Source organism: Eretmochelys imbricata, chromosome 6, assembly GCF_965152235.1.
Source record: "Eretmochelys imbricata isolate rEreImb1 chromosome 6, rEreImb1.hap1, whole genome shotgun sequence".
Classification (NCBI taxonomy): Eukaryota; Metazoa; Chordata; order Testudines; family Cheloniidae; genus Eretmochelys; species Eretmochelys imbricata.
In genome coordinates this window covers 34,023,349-34,040,873 of record NC_135577.1, presented here as the reverse complement: position 1 = coordinate 34,040,873, position 17,525 = coordinate 34,023,349, and the positions used below count along the sequence as shown (strand labels likewise).

General features: G+C 39.3%; 1 protein-coding gene across 1 annotated transcript in view; it reads left to right on the top strand.

The window, feature by feature from the left end:
* The window catches only part of STK33 (serine/threonine kinase 33), a 54,434-nt gene that overhangs the window by 27,131 nt on the left and 9,778 nt on the right, over window positions 1–17,525 (top strand). The window contains exons 7-10 of the mRNA XM_077820079.1: window positions 833–917; window positions 7,469–7,544; window positions 12,361–12,473; window positions 12,747–12,832. Coding sequence (XP_077676205.1) covers window positions 833–917; window positions 7,469–7,544; window positions 12,361–12,473; window positions 12,747–12,832 — 360 coding nt within the window. The remainder of the gene's footprint in view (window positions 1–832; window positions 918–7,468; window positions 7,545–12,360; window positions 12,474–12,746; window positions 12,833–17,525) is intronic.

Sequence of the window (17,525 nt, the reverse complement as noted above, 5' to 3'; positions counted from 1 at the left end):
AATACTACTTGAGGCTCAGGCAGACCATCAAGCAAAACACCTGCCCCCACCCTCTTTCTTGATGCCCTCAATCAGCACAGGGTAAGTACAGTTCTCCTGCCCTTTACTCATACAATAAGAATAACAACATTTCTTTACCATCTGCATTCAAGTGATTTGTAACCCAACCCCAGCTAAAATCTATCACTTGGGCAACACAGCTCTATTTGCTGGATACCTAGGTAGATTAGGTGTGAATGTAAATACACTCTTGTCCTGAAGCCTTTTCCCCCAGCACCCAGCTCATCACTAGCTGTCAGGGAGAGCTCATTTAAACTTTGCTTATAAATCATAATTTGAAATTATTAGGCTGGCCAACAATCACCGAAATGAATGCACTGACATTGTTATAAAAAACAACAGCTGTATAAGGAAGCTAGTCTATGTTCATACTTTTCAAATCTATTATACTTTTTTTCAGATACACATATTTTATGATACACTTTATATGCTTTTAAAGTGTGTATTAATGTTTCAATTTCAATTCAAATTTCCAAACAATTGCTAAATTGGCAAAACTGCATGTAACTAGTTCACAAACCTGTGGCAGGGAGGTGTTGGGGAAATTCAGGGGGGGTAAGCACCCCCATTGGGGAGGTATAGGGAAATCCCTGGATAGAGTCCTTCCTACTTGAGGTAGGAGATTGAGTGGGATGATTTGAGAGAGGTCCAGTCAAACTCCGTTCTCTCTGACTACAGCCATTTTGCTACAAACAATAAACTCTAAGCTGGACAGAAGAACTTCAGCTTCATGTCAGTATGGATAGTTTCATTACTGTGTTGTTTCCTGTAGGTGACTGATTTTGGTTTAGCTGTACAGAAAGCAGGTGGCAGTGAAAGCATGTTTCAGTCTACGTGTGGGACTCCTACCTACATGGGTAAGTTCAGCACTTCATACAGTTTATGAATGTTTGTTTTATTCTTATTACATGAAGAAATGCAATATATCTCTTCGTGTTCTTTCTTGCTCACAAATAGCCATGGAGAGGTGCTACTTCTTAGCTCCTTTTGTCAGGAGCTTCCCCCTCCCTTAAAGGAATTGGCATACCAGATCAGGCCAATGATCTGTCTAGTCTGATATCCTGTCTCTGATAATAGTCTTTACCATATGCTTCAGTGGGAGGTGCCAGTAACTATAATGGATAATAATAATAATAGTGGAGGAGTTTCTTTCTAACCCTTGCAGTTATAGTGACCAACTTTGTGTCCTTGAAGCATGAGGCTTTATATTCCTTATAAACTTCGTATCCTATCTTGTGTAAATGTGGATGTTCACAGTATCCATATTGTTTAATTCACTTTTTTTAATCCTACTAAGTTCTTGGCCTCTCCGGTAGCAGTGGATTCCACAGACTAGAAATGCATTTTGTTGAATTTTTGCTCCCAGTATAACAAGGATAACACAGCTGTCGAATACTAACAAAGTACATGACTGTTGTTCGTTCAGATGTCCTTCCTCTCTCCAGTCAGCCAGAGAGCAGGCTAGAAAGGTCTGAGGTCTTGCAGCGAGAGCTCACACTGTGGATCTAAGGGAAAGAGGCATCGACCCATTCCCCACCTCCCAAAAAGCAGAATCCCAACCCTTACTCAGGCCTTCGGCATGCTCAGAATTAAAGGTCCTAACTAGAAACAGGAAACTTGGGCTTCTCAAATTTCACATACATCACCATCTCGCCCGCCCCCAAACCTCCCTCAGATAAAATGGGAGGACATGGAGACCCTAGTCTTCCTAAACTTTGCAAAGGGAAAAAGAGGTACAAAGGGATTAAACACTGAGGCTATGTCTACACTTCAGCTGCTACAGCAGCACAGCTGCAGCACTGAAGCTGTACCGCCGTAGCGCTTGACTGTCGACACTCACTACAATGTAGAGAAGGGTTCTCCTGTTGCTGTAGTTAATCTGTCTCCCCAAGAGGCGCTAGCTAGGTCAACGGAAGAATTCTCTGTCAACTTAGCGCTGTCTACACTGGGACTTAGGTCAACATAACTGTGCTCACCAATGTGTACGTTGCTCACACCCCTGAGTGTTATAACTGGTTTGACTTACCTTTTTAATGTAGATGTGGCATAATATTGCTTCACATAGGAACTGCCATATGTGTGGTTCTTTCTCTGACAGTGACTGGTATCCGATGCTTCGGAAGAAGTTGAACCAAATATTGAAGTTGGTAATTATGGAGTAACCTGCCCATAGATCAAATTTGTTAAAACTCCCTTCCTCCTCCCAAATCAGTTAGTAGATGTCTTATGACCTTCTAAACATTTTTTTTTATCTTGTATATTATGGATGTCCTCATCATCCAGTATCTAATTGTGTTTCAAATCCTACTGAGCTCTTTGCCTCAATGATACATTTAGGCAATGAGTTTCACAGATTGACTAGCTGACTGTGGATTCGCAAAAAGAAAAGGAGTACTTGTGGCACCTTAGAGACTAACCAATTTATTTGAGCATGAGCTTTCGTGAGCTACAGCTCACTTCATCGGATGCATACCGTGGAACTGCAGCAGACATTATATACACACAGAGATCATGAAACAATACCTCCTCCCACCCCACTGTCCTGCTGGTAATAGCTTATCTAAAGTGATCATCAAGTTGGGCCATTTCCAGCACAAATCCAGGTTTTCTCACCCTCCACCCCCCCACACACAAACTCACTCTCCTGCTGGTAATAGCCCATCCAAAGTGACAACTCTCTTCACAATGTGCATGATAATCAAGGTGGGCCATTTCCTGCACAAATCCAGGTTCTCTCACCCCCTCATCCCCCTCCAAAAACCACACACACAAACTCACTATCCTGCTGGTCCTCTACAGCAAACAGGGAAAGATTAAGAATGAGCTCTCAAAAATGGATACTCTCATAAAAAACCAACCTTCCACACAAAATTCCTCGTGGCTGGATTTTACTAAAACTAGACAAGCCATTTACAACGCACACTTTGCTTCTCTACAAAAGAAAAAGGACACTAAACTTTCTAAACTACTACATGCTACAAGGGGCCACAGCAATGGTTCCCTCAACCTACCTAGCAATATTGTTAACCTATCCAACTATACTCTCAGCCCAGCAGAAGCAGCTGTCCTATCTCGGGGCCTCTCCTTCTGCCCCTCCACCCCCACGAACATGATACAGTTCTGTGGTGACCTAGAATCCTATTTTCGACGTCTCCGACTCAAGGAATATTTCCAAAATACCTCTGAACAACATACTAATCCACAGAGGCCTCTCTACCAACACTATAAAAAGAAGGATTCTAGGTGGACTCCTCCTGAAGGTCGAAACAGCAGACTGGACTTCTACATAGAGTGCTTCCGCCGACGTGCACGGGCTGAAATTGTGGAAAAGCAGCTTCACTTGCCCCATAACCTCAGCCATGCGGAACGCAATGCCATCCACAGCCTCAGAAACAACTCTGACATCATAATCAAAAAGGCTGACAAAGGAGGTGCTGCTGTCATCATGAATAGGTCGGAATATGAACAAGAGGCTGCTCGGCAGCTCTCCAACACCACTTTCTACAAGCCATTACCCTATGATCCCACTGAGAGTTACCAAAAGGTACTACAGCATTTGCTCAAGAAACTTCCTGAAAAAGCACAAGATCAAATCCGCACAGACACACCCCTGGAACCTCGACCTGGGATATTCTATCTACTACCCAAGATCCATAAACCTGGAAATCCTGGGCGCCCCATCATCTCAGGCATTGGCACCCTGACAACAGGATTGTCTGGCTATGTAGACTCCCTCCTCAGGCCCTATGCTACCAGCACTCCCAGCTACCTTCGAGACACCACTGACTTCCTGAGGAAACTTCAATCCATCGGTGATCTTCCTGATAACACCATCCTGGCCACTATGGATGTAGAAGCCCTCTACACCAACGTTCCACACAAAGATGGACTACAAGCCGTCAAGAACACTATCCCCGATAATGTCACGGCTAACCTGGTGGCTGAACTTTGTGACTTTGTCCTTACCCATAACTATTTTACATTTGGGGACAATGTATACCTTCAGATCAGCAGCACTGCTATGGGTACCTGCATGGCCCCACAGTATGCCAACATTTTTATGGCTGATTTAGAACAACGCTTCCTCAGCTCTCGTCCCCTAAAGCCCCTACTCTACTTGCGCTATATTGATGACATCTTCATCATCTGGACCCATGGAAAAGAAGCCCTTGAGGAATTCCACCATGATTTCAACAACTTCCATCCCACCATCAACCTTAGCCTGGTCCAGTCCACACAAGAGATCCACTTCCTGGACACTACAGTGCTAATAAACGATGATCACATAAACACCACCCTATACCGGAAACCTTTCACCCTGACCACACCACACGATCCATCGTCTACAGCCAAGCTCTGCGATACAACCACGTTTGCTCCAACCCCTCAGACAGAGACAAACACCTACAAGATCTCTGTCAAGCTTTCTTACAACTACAATACCCACCTGCGGAAGTGAAGAAACAGATTGATAGAGCCAGAAGAGTTCCCAGAAGTCACCTACTAAAGGACAGGCCTAACAAAGAAAATAACAGAACGCCACTAGCCATCACCTTCAGCCCCCAACTAAAACCCCTCCAACGCATTATTAAGGATCTACAACCTATCCTAAAGGATGACCCAACACTCTCACAAATCTTGGGAGACAGGCCAGTCCTTGGCTACAGACAGCCCCCCAACCTGAACCAAATACTCACCAACAACCACATACCACACAACAGAACCACTAACCCAGGAACTTATCCTTGCAACAAAGCCCGTTGCCAACTGTGCCCACATATCTATTCAGGGGACACCATCACAGGGCCTAATAACATCAGCCACACTATCAGAGGCTCATTCATCTGCACATCCACCAATGTGATATATGCCATCATGTGCCAGCAATGCCCCTCTGCCATTTACATTGGTCAAACTGGACAGTCTCTACGTAAAAGAATAAATGGACACAAATCAGATGTCAAGAATTATAACATTCATAAACCAGTCGGAGAACACTTCAATCTCTCTGGTCATGCAATCACAGACATGAAGGTCGCTATCTTAAAACAAAAAAACTTCAAATCCAGACTCCAGCGAGAAACTGCTGAATTGGAATTCATTTGCAAATTGGATACTATTAATTTAGGCTTAAATAGAGACTGGGAGTGGCTAAGTCATTATGCAAGGTAGCCTATTTCCCCTTGTTTTTTCCTACCCCCCCTCCCCCAGACGTTCTGGTTAAACTTCGATTTAAACTTGGAGAGTGGTCAGTTTGGATGAGCTTTTGCCAGCAGGAGAGTGAGTTTGTGTGTGTGTGTGTGTGTGTCCTGGAAAAAAAAAAGGGGGGGGGTGAGAAAGCTTGGATTTGTGCTGGACATGGCCCACCTTGATTATCATGCACATTGTAGGTAGAGTGGTCACTTTGGATGAGCTATTACCAGCAGGAGAGTGAGTTTGTGTGTGTATGGGGGTGGGGGGGGGGTGAGAAAACCTGGATTTGTGCTGGAAATGGCCCAACTTGATTATCATGCACATTGTGAAGAGAGTTGTCACTTTGGATGGGCTATTACCAGCAGGAGAGTGAGTTTGTGTGTCGGGGGGTGGAGGGTGAGAAAACCTGGATTTGTGCTGGAAATGGCCCAACTTGATGATCACTTTAGATAAGCTATTACCAGCAGGACAGTGGGGTGGGAGGAGGTATTGTTTCATGATCTCTGTGTGTATATAATGTCTGCTGCAGTTTCCACGGTATGCATCCGACGAAGTGAGCTGTAGCTCACGAAAGCTCATGCTCAAATAAATTGGTTAGTCTCTAAGGTGCCACAAGTACTCCTTTTGTTTTTGCGAATACAGACTAACACTGCTGTTACTCTGAAACCTGACTGTGGATTGTTTAACAAAGTAAAAACAGATCTCCTTCTGGGAAAGATAATGAAGAATAAAAAATTTAGCCCTTCAGGCATGTCAGCCTCCAAAAAAATGCTACTGTATCTCGAAATATTTTTTAAAAGGAGGGTTCTGTGTAGGATGAAATTACTTTGTGATCAGTAGCTAACCTTTATAGCTAATCTAGAAATAGCTGTTCTTCCTAGTCAGCGTGTGTAACAAGTACAAGCTAGGCACTTAAAAATGCTTTGGGCCACATCCTCTGGTGATGTCATTTCATTGCCTTTATTGGAGTTACACCAGCGAAGAATCTGGTCCTCTGTATTTTCTTCTTTTGGAGACATGAAACTGTATGAATTCTCCAGCTCTCGCACTTCACAATGGAACCATCTTTTCCCCTTCTTTTAATAGATTAGATTAATGCTGGTATAAAATATTCTTAAAATATAATACATTAGCTAATATCTTAAGGATGAGATGATAGTTTGATTTGTAGCTTTTGATAAATTTGGCAAATACCAACAATGGGATTACTTCTTTAAACGTTTTGTCTACCAGTTTTGATATTATGACAGTATTTTAAAGTCCATTCTGTAGCTTGATATCTTCAAAGCAAGGGGCAAATGCTTTGAAAAGGAGACTTTAAATGACAACAGAATGTTAAATAGTATGTTAAAATGTTATTGAGGTTGAGATAGTTAATCAGACTTTGTTGAGATGGTGGGAGAACACCTACTAAGACAGCCACTGTCAATTTGCTCCAGTGCTGCGTATGTTGGGGTAGTGATCCATGAAGCATTTAGCTTTCTCTTTCTCTCTGGGGCAAAACATGTCATTTTCATTGATTCTGGGAACAAGGACTTCAAGTCTTGCAGTGAGCTCATGACCTTCAGTCCCATAATGTAGTAGATAAACCATCACCAATTTGGCCCCTCAGAGCAGCATTTTTTTTTTAACATACGGCTGTATCAACATAAAAATGATTAGTGAATAGATGAGTGTGTGCATTTTGTAATGTAGTACACATAGAAATAAAGATATAAACCTATTTGAGTGTTCAAAAACATTTTTATTTTCAGGATTGTTAATTTTTAAAAATTCTGTACACTGTACAGAGTATATGTTAGACAATAGGTGTTACCAAAAGCCCTTATGCTGTATGAAGAAAAAGTGCATATTCTTGCATATTACACTTACTTTTCAGAAAGGAAAAATATTTATGTGGTATCATGCTGTACTTTAAATCAGTGTTTTATAAATAATGTTTTAACAATTTACGACTTGAAAAACAATACCACATTTAGTCACACAGTTAATGTCACAATGTCACAATCCTGTTAGAAGCTAAATGATAAAAGTGAGGACACATCAACATGAATTGTTAAGGCCTGTACATTATTCATTTAAACATCTGCTGTTGGTTCTTTTTTTCATGGGGGAATAAATTATACCACATCAGCACATTCTTCATGCTTTGTGTTTAAGCATTGAAAAGTAATTTTTTCTATTATTAATATTATTTTTTCTGCTTGGTTGGTAGCCCCAGAAGTTATCAGTGCCCATGACTATAGCCAACAGTGTGACGTTTGGAGCATAGGCGTCATTATGTACATGCTGTAAGTAGTTTGTAAAATCAATATAAATGTACTGTCCCTTTATAATAAAACTGCTTATGAATTTTCATTAAAATAAAAAGTAAACTTGTGTGCAAAGAGGTTTTAGACTGGAGATCTTTGAGATAATAACCTATATGAAATATATTACAAATGAATGTCCCAAAAAGAGAGCTAAAAGTATGCTCAGATTTTGAAGAATACATATTTAGTTTATGAACCAGTTTATAGTCCTGAAATAACATCTGATTACAGAACATTGCATTGTCATTCTAAAAAATTAAACTAAGGATTTAGGTGTTGTCTTTTTAACATGCTGGCCTGAGGGAATTGGCTATTGACTTGCAAATTATAGGGTAAATCCTCAAATGGAATGCACAACCCAAGGAAAAAAGCTGCATACCCAGGGAAATGTGCAGGGAAAGGTGCAGGGCTTGTCTAAATGGTGCTGCAGTGCAGACTAGAGGGGTGTGAATTGTAGAATGTTCGAATGTGTCATGCTCTAGCTGCCTTGTGTAGATCCTGCTGGCATGAGCTAAAAGATACCTAATGCATGTTAATGTAATCCTGTCTGAAATGTGACTACATCAATGCGAACTAGATACCTTTTAGTTGGCATCAGCACAGTCTGCATGGGATAGTTAGAGCATGACACATTAGAGCGTTCTACATTTCACACCCTGCTGTTTTGCACTGCAGCACCTTTTCTCCAGTTTATAGTAGCTAGCAGGCAGTTATGGTGTGCAACGGCTGCAGAGTCTCTCTGCACAGGTTGTCTGTCCTCATGTAGCAGTAATGAAGAAATTCCACTTCATTCTGGGCCTTACATGTCTGTCTGAAAAGATGCTGGATTTGACTTTGTGATTTACCTTGATGCTATCAAAGCATGCTGTTGTAGGAGGGACTGTATGCATGTCTTTAATAAAGCTTCTCATAATGTAGCAGCAGTACCATGCCTAGACAGCAGTACATTCATTGTTACCAAATTATGAGATGTTATTTCTCAGAGAGAGAAATGTGTCAAAATTAGTTATTAGCTGAAAAATCATACAAGCATATCCCAATTATTAAAAACAAGATACAGCAAAAATACTTACAGGAGTGCCTTGCATAATACAGTCTATAAAGAATGAAAAGTGAGACTTACATAAATTAAAGGTGACATTGCTTACAGATGCTCTTTTTGATTTAGTATTTGCATATTCTTAATTTTTCTCTTGGTCTCTTTCTCTTCTTAGCTTCCTTCTCCCTAATTCATGGTTTTAATGTATTCATGGTTTAGAGCCTTGCTTCCTTCTATTTGATCCACTAGTGTGCTTTCTATGCCAAGACTTTTCTACTTCTCTTGCGTGCAATCTGATTCTTTTATGTTCTAGCCTTTGTGCGCGTGTGCACACGCACACAATTCATATTCTCATACCTTCCCCATTTTGGGGATTTTATTTTCTTTCTCCGTGCAGTGGTTCCTCTGTCTTTGGTTTTTTTTGCTTTGCAACTAACCCACCTTTGTTTTTGTTCTCAGCATAACAAAGGCCTCATCGTAGTTTTATTACCTGTATTCTTATTTTTATTTCTAGTGTGTATTGTGTTATGTGAACTTTTTTATGCTTATGCATCATCAGTTTTATGGTCCTGTTTTATGGTATTAATGTTGGTATGGCAGTAGTTATAGTTGCACAACTCAGTACAATAGAATATATTTTAAAATGGGCATTAGAAATTGGGTGATTTGATTGGCTAATAAGAATTCTGAGCTGTGTCTGCAATCAGCACAATTCACTGCTCAGAACTTGTAAAACTCGGAACAGTGAATTGTGTTGCTAACAGTCACAGCTCAGAACTTCTGACCTTATTCCTTAATTAGCAATATAAATATTTTTAAATTAGCATTTTATAATCACAGCAATGCTAGAACAATGTAGCATTAATTCACACCTAGTTGTGTTGATAGCACAAGATTGAACATACTGTACGTGAGTTAATAGAATCCATTTCACACTTCTTTTATTGCTTAATTTGAAAATAGTATTAGAGAAAGCGGTAGGATATTCTTCTATTAACTCTGTTTTTGCAAGTGGCGCCTCCCTCGCCCTCCGCATCATGGCATAAGTTTCTGGTCTTCCCTTAATGGGTTTAAAGAAGCTATTACAACCATTACTGCCACTATCATGATTTTGACCCTTCTAGGCTACTACTAATGCCTCCCTTTGACATGCTCCATCCTGACACCCAGTGTATTATTGCCACGAGAGGCTTGATCTCTACTTATCTGGGGGGCATAAGGTGACTCAGACTGTCTCTGCATAATGGGACAATGCCAGCATAATGCATTTTTATATATAATTTAAGCTGAGGTGTACTTTAAACTTTCCATTTTGTTTCTATTTTAATGTGAAGTGATAGAATCATAAACAATAGTAATCAATGAAGACAGTCCATTAACATGTAGAAGTATGTTAGTTTATTGATGAATAAAGGAATCTTGTTGCTCAGTATGCTAAGTGTATGCCTAAATTCTGTTGTGTACTGGGTAGGGGTAAAGAGTTTCTTTCCTGTGTGCAATCAGCACTGCTTTGTAGCAGTTCAGAGAGTGCTAATATAGACAGCTAGCTAACATGTTACCCTATAGGTAAGGCTTTTACCTAAGGAGGCAAATCTAGCCCTCCCTCCCTCGTCCATGCCCCGTGGCTAGTGTATACATTGCTTATAGCACTAACCAATAGCTAACGGCAGATATGGGGTACACAAATCCTGTCACTGTCCAATATTTACAGCATCATAGATTAAAATGAAGCCACGCTTAAAATTCTTTCTTTTCTTGAAATTGAGTTCCATGTGGATAAGTGCCGGGGAAGGGAGAGGAAAAAACCACGAAGGATAAAAGAGAACAGAGTAGTTTTTGTTAAAAGTGATTTTGAGATTAAAGCTTTACGGGAGGAAAAAATGCTAAAATATTAATTTTATGTTTACCTTAACAAAATTAAAAATTAAAACAAAGTAAAAGAAATCCCAGGATAAAAATTTTATACTTTGATACAAAGTGACAGACATCCTTCACTAGGAGATGCCAACTACATTTTCAGTAGCTATTTCTGTGTTTTGAGAGTAGAGCTAAAAACTTAATTTGTGGCAAATAATTTATTTGATTAATTTAGGCTTTATTTCTGTTTTCAAACAGTCCACGAGCAGAATTTATTCACTATTTGAAATTATTTGCCATGTAAGTCTTTGTCTGTATATTGTTCACAAGCAACTTGTTATGAATATTTGAAATTTAATTTCTGGTGATTAGTTTTTATTCAAAACATAGGTCGTATATTTCTGCTCTCTGATTTGATCATCATTCAGTAGACTGTAGTTTCCATGGTAAATACTTTGCATTTACAAGTCCAAAATTTACTTTCCATGAATATTATATTGTGATCACTTCGAATTTGGCGTTTCTGTGAACATTCCTTTCGGTAAACTAGAATGTTCACAGAAACCAAACACAAAAGGGTCAAGAACATATGCAAAGGAAGTTCATTTATTTAATATTTGCACAAATGTTTTCTTAATATTTGCCCAGCTTTGTTTTGAATGTGTTCATTTGTTTGTTTCTTTCCACATTAGTCAGTATATAATTAATATAAAAGATAAAAATGTAGTAATGCTGTATTGTATTATTTCCTTTAAGTGTAAACCGAATTGGCGGACATGAAGTCCAATACCATGTAGTCCAGTCATTTGTTTTAATATTGTACTTACTCTACTATCAAGAAATTTGTTATATAATTTATTTGATACTAAGAAATACCAGGGATGTCTGTGTTCACAAATAATTTACACACATGTATCTCCTAGATATTTTTCTGACACTTCTGTAGATTTATTTTCTTAATCACTTTTCTGTTGACACATTAGTTTAGATTATACCACATCAGGCAATTTCCACATTATGTAGCTCAATAAAGTGTCGAGATATGACTACATATAGTAAATGTCAAATTTAAAAAGATCAGAGTTACTTAATTTCCTATAGTGCAGTTCTTTCCTGAAAATTGACTTTGGTCAAAGGATATCATGAGTTTCCATCTTTCTCTCTCAATGACTTATGTCAATTTTTTTTCAATTTACAGATTTAAAAAAATGTTCTAATTGCTAGTGCCACAAACTCAACCTGGGCTCTGAGAACTGAACTAGGCTCTTTCTGACTCGTGCATTTTGCGGGCTGAGACTGTGTTTACCTCTGTTTGAACAACCCCATGCAAAATAATTTATTAGGTTTAAAGATCTGAAGGCACCATGATAATCATCTAGTCCGACCACCTGCATAACATAGACCACAGAACAATAATTTCTAAATTGAGCCCAGTGACTTGTGGTTGAACAAGAGCATATCTCTTAGAAAAACATCCAGTCCTGATTTAAAGACTTCAACTGACAGAGAACCAATCACATGTCTTGGTCAATTATTTCAATAGTTTATTATCATTGTTAAAAATTTGCACCTTATTTCCAGTTTGAATTTTTCTAACTTTAGCTTCCAGCCATTGGATTTTGTTACACCTTTGTCTGCCAGATTAAAAATCTGTGAGATATTAGTCATCTTCTCCCTTTGTGGGTTGTGACTGAGACTGTAATTAAGTTACCTCTTAACCTGCTTTTTGATAAGCCCCTTAATTTCTCCTAGTAAAGTATATTTTTCAGATCCTGAAATATTCTTACAGATCCCTTCTGAACCTTCTCCAGTCATACTGGTCTGTTTTATTTTGTGTACCTGTTATTCCATGAGTGGAAAATGGTAAGAATCTATTAATTGACCTTACTTTTATTGTAGATTATGTGGTGACCCACCCTTTATAGCAAGCTCAGAAGAAAACCTTTTTGAACTAATAAAGAAAGGAGAACTGCACTTTAATAATCCAATCTGGCAAACAGTTAGTGAGGCTGGTAAGTACTCAACTATCTGACAAAACAAACACCAAGAATACAACAATGAACTCAGCAAACAATTACAGTATTTTGAACCTCCTTAAGTAATTTTCTCATAAAAGTAAAATTGAGTCTAAGAAAAAAATTCACTTAAATGATTTCATGAACTAACTTCATCTCATTATAAGTAAAATATTCTCTGTTGAATTAAAGCACTCACAGACATTTGGGAGATGTGTTGGGTTTGTTATAATTAACAGAAATTAGATTTATCAAAGTGTCTTTTTATAGCTAAACATGTACTGCAGCTACTTCTGAGAGTAGATCCTGCCCACCGAATCACAGCTAATGAATTGCTTGATAACCTGTGGATAACAGTAAGTTTTGAGTTTTTTCTTTAAAAAATTCTTCCCATCTTATGTTTTCTAACTGAATTTTGACCTTCCAGCCATGGATGCTGTATCACCTCTGTCCTTTCCAATAAATAAACAGACATAGCCTCCTATTTGGGTCCCATCCAGTTCCCACTGAAGTCAATAGGAGTATATCCACTGACTCCAGTGGGCTTTGGATAAGGCCCTTAATCTCTTACCAGGGCCTGAGACTGCGTTTCTTGCCCAGGCAAATTTATGTTGACTTCAAAGGGTGTTTCATCTCCATAAGGAAGTACAGAATCGGGTCCTAGCTGATTAAATCTCACAACATTCCTGTAAAGTTGGTCAATATAATTATACTTGTTTTCTTAGAGGGGCAAATTGAGCCACAGAGAAATAGTGACTTTTCCTAGACAAGTGAGTTATAGAGCCAGGAAGAAAATCTAGGAGTTCCAAACCCATTCTCTAAGTTCTATAATCACTGCACTATGGTATAGAACATCTAAAGGATGAGACTATTAAACACTCAGATGGTTATCAAAACACATGCACCCCATTATGCAGCTAATTGGAAGGTCAGGCAGAGGGGATGGAGATGGGGAGATAGCAACAAAATAGTAGTGGTAGCCATCCTTAATTGCTCTTGCAGCTGGGCTCAATGCTAAGAGGACACAGAGGCACCTGAGGCTCATCAAGAATCATTGGCTCTGTAGGGGAGCTAGAACACCTCTATACGTCACTCAGAATGAGCTACCAGTTTCTCATCACTCCTTCAGCCCCAACAGAGCCACTCCAGCAGCAATAACATGGCCCTGCTCCAGCTGAGCAGGGAGATCTCAGAGGAGACAATCAACTACTGTCATGTGAATTCTTGAGGCAGGGCCACAGCTGACCCTGGCACTCTCTCAGTGGCTTGTGAAGTGTGATGACACCTATATTAATTCTGCCTTGACGTACCAAGAGAACCTCCCTGTTCTGTGCATCAGTAAACTGTGGACCTGGAAATCGGCTATAATTTTTGGTTTGTGGCTTACCAAACTGTACATTGGTGGAGTTCTAGTGTAAATCATGTATAAGAGCTACAAAATTTAAACAGAACATTCCCCTAATTCATAATAAACCTTTCCTTCTTTTCATACTATACATTTCTCAAACACTAGACTTAATTTACTGTGTTATTCTTCATTTAAAAAGTAAGTAGGAGAATAGTTTTTCTCAGATCTAGCTATGCATTTTTCACTGAGCCCCATGTAAATTATTTTTATAATTACTGGTAGTAATTATGTGTCCAACACCTGCAAATTTTAGTTTCAGCACAGGACAATAACCCAGATTCTCTGTCAAGTTTGGATTTTTATAGATAATGGGATGGATTTTTAGCCCAAGATCATATTGGCTTCTGCTATCACAGACCCTGAGAGCAACCCCCCAGCTTCAGGAAGTCCATTGGTGAGGGGAGTGTAGTTACAGAAGGCATCTACAACCACTCCTCTGTCAAGGACGAGTGTACTGAAAAGTGGGAACCAGGGGATGTGCTGATTTAACAGAACCCCAGGTACAAGGTTCCAAGCATAATGTAAAGCTGTTCCTTCATGACAAAACTCTCCGGAGCCAGTAGTACTGGAGACAGCAATCTCTCTCCTACCACCACTCTTATAAATTAAGTGTGGGAACGCATAACTGACCTCTAAGAAAATACCCATTTTAACTGACTCTGTTTAAAAAATGGGTGCACTTATCATGGCGGTTTCCTTAAATGTAGATGGGACTTCTGTTGAATATATGCATATCTCTGTTCAGACCTGAGTCCTGCAACTGTTTTTTATTAGTAAACTGTTTTATTTAATTTGCCCCCAAACATTTGTTTTCTTGTATACGAGGCACTGATATTGTGGCATTCGAAGAGGAGTAGTTAAATGTTTTTCAGTTTCCAATAAGAAACTCGCTAGATTTGCTAAGGAGTGTAGAGTGAGGAAGTGAGGACTTTCAGTGATAAGTGATACTACTTATGTGTTGTCTTCAGTGTTCCTTAAGATATCTGAGGGATCTGTAGCTCCTGTTTAACTTCAGTGGGAGTTGTAGGTGCCCAGTACTGAAAATCAGGCCACTAGTTTCTACTTCATGCTTGTGCTTTGATAGCATTTTTGAAGTGTCCAGATGGGTAACATGAAAGTGCAATATCATGTAGACATTTGTAGTGCATAAAAAAATAAAAAATTAACCCCTCGGTGCCAAGTGACACATGAGTTCCTGCATAAGAGTTAATGCATTTGGCATTACAATTTCCCACCAGGAAATCTCAACCACCTGTACCCAAAAGTTATACAGTCACAAGTCATCCTGCATAACAAAAAGTGACATGTCAAAGATAAATGTGGCAAAATAATAAACAAAATTCATTGTAGAATTACATTGCAGATACAGTTAAATCAACAAACCTCAAGACCAATTTTAGTTAGTAATTACCACAGAGGTTTATCTGTTGTCTGTTTCAGACGCTATGTAGTTTGGCTGTGGGCTGTGCAAAGGATTGCTGATTAATTATTTACAAATACTTATTAATACAATTTTATTTCTGGTTTTGATTATTTTTGATATACACCATTTTGCTGCTTTTCCCAACCCTTTTCACTTTCCCCTTTCATCATCTGAAAAAATAGGCAAAAAAGAGTCCAGAAAAGAGGAATCTTGTTAAGGTCATGTGAAGGCGAATAATTGTACGGCTTGTGTTTAAAGGATCTGCTGGTACATTATATTTTGAACATCATCGATATAATTCTCTTCAGGAATTTTTAGAACCAATATAGTTTATTATTTTGTGCATAGTTTAGTGCAATCCTATAATTTCCTATCAACTGTTCAACCTTGATATTTGCACACAACCTATATTCCATTTCCTTTCTATCTAGCACTGTATATTTTAAGCTAGAAGGTACTACATCTCTTTTTTGCTTCACTGCCCACTGTGAGAATGTCTGAGGTGTTTTCTCAGCACTGAGACTGGCAGAGGGTGCTGTTTCCTTTCAGACAAGGGGTTTGGATTTCCCCCTGCTATTAATGTTTTTTTTTTTCTTGGTTCAGTCTGTGAGCACTGTTGAAGGTGAATTCTTCCACAGGGTAGATGTTTTATCATTTTCTGGTGCGGTGATACAATTTCTCTTTGGTGAAGTTACCAGTACATGATCTTGCTTGACGTGGAACCTGGAGGCACAGCATCTTTCTGAGTATAAACTTCCACACGCAGAATGAGATTTTTCATTTCTTTTGGCTACAAACTTCTCAAAATCAACATTCAGTAAAACAAACCTCTACTATTTAATTTATGGCCCCAATTCAGCAGAACATTTAAGCACATGCTTAAACCCATTCCTATTCTGCAGATTACATAAAGGTGTGCTTCACTCCCATTTAAGTCCAGGGCATTTAAAAATGTTCCTAAAGGTATACAATGCCTTAAAGCCCAGATTTTTTAATGTATTTAGGCATTGCCTCAGAAAGGTCGTAACTGATTCACTCATACAACATTCCTGTAAAGTAGATCGGTATTATTTATATCTATTATATAGATGGGCAAATTGAGCCACAGAGAAATTGTGGCTTTCCCAAGGCAATTAATGCATTTAACTGCCTTAGGAGCCTAACTCTGAGCTTCAAAAGTGATTTAGGAGCCTAAATCATATTGACATTCAACAAGACTTAGTCTCCAAAATCAGCTAGTTTTTGGAACACTGAGCAGAACAATACTAAAAGAGTTTTTTAAATAGTTTAGGTACAAAAATAATCCTGGCAATGGTATTGGTCCATGGAAATGGTAGATTTATAAATAATAATACAGAAAATGCAGAGTTGTTCAGTAAATATTCCTGTTCTTTATTTTGGGAAAAACAGATGATATAGTCTCATCATATGGTGATAACACTTTTTCCATTCATAGAATCATAGAATATCAGGGTTGGAAGGGACCTTAACAGGTCATCTAGTCCAACCCCCTGCTCAAAGCAGGACCAATCCCCAACTAAATCATCCCAGCCAGGGCTTTGTCAAGCCTGACCTTAAAAACCTCTAAGGAAGGAGATTCCACCACCTCCCTAGGTAATCCATTCCCGTGCTTCACCACCCTCCTAGTGAAAAAGTTTTTCCTAATATCCAACCTAAACCTCCCCCACTGCAATTTGAGACCATTACTCCTTGTTCTGTCATCTGCCACCACTGAGAACAGTCTAGATCTATCCTCTTTGGAACTCCCTTTCAGGTAGTTGAAAGCAGCTATCAAATCCTCCCCTCATTCTTCTCTTCTGCAGACTAAATAATCCCAGTTCCCTCAGCTTCTCCTCATAAATCACGTGCTCCAGCCCCCTAATAATTTTTGTTGCCCTTCGCTGGACTCTTTCCAATTTTTCCACATCCTTGTAGTTTGGGGCCCAAAACTGGACACAGTACTCCAGATGAGGCCTCACCAATGCCGAATAGAGGGGAATGATCACGTCTCTCGATCTGCTGGCAAGGCCCCTATTTATACAGCCTAAAATGCCGTTCGCCTTCTTGGCAAAAGGGCATGCTGTTGACTCATATACAGCTTCTCGTCCATTGTAACCCCTGCAGAACTGCTGCCTAGCTGCTTAGTCCCTAGTCTGTAGCAGTGCATGGGATTCTTCCGTCCTAAGTGCAGGACTCTGCACTTGTCCTTGTTGAACCT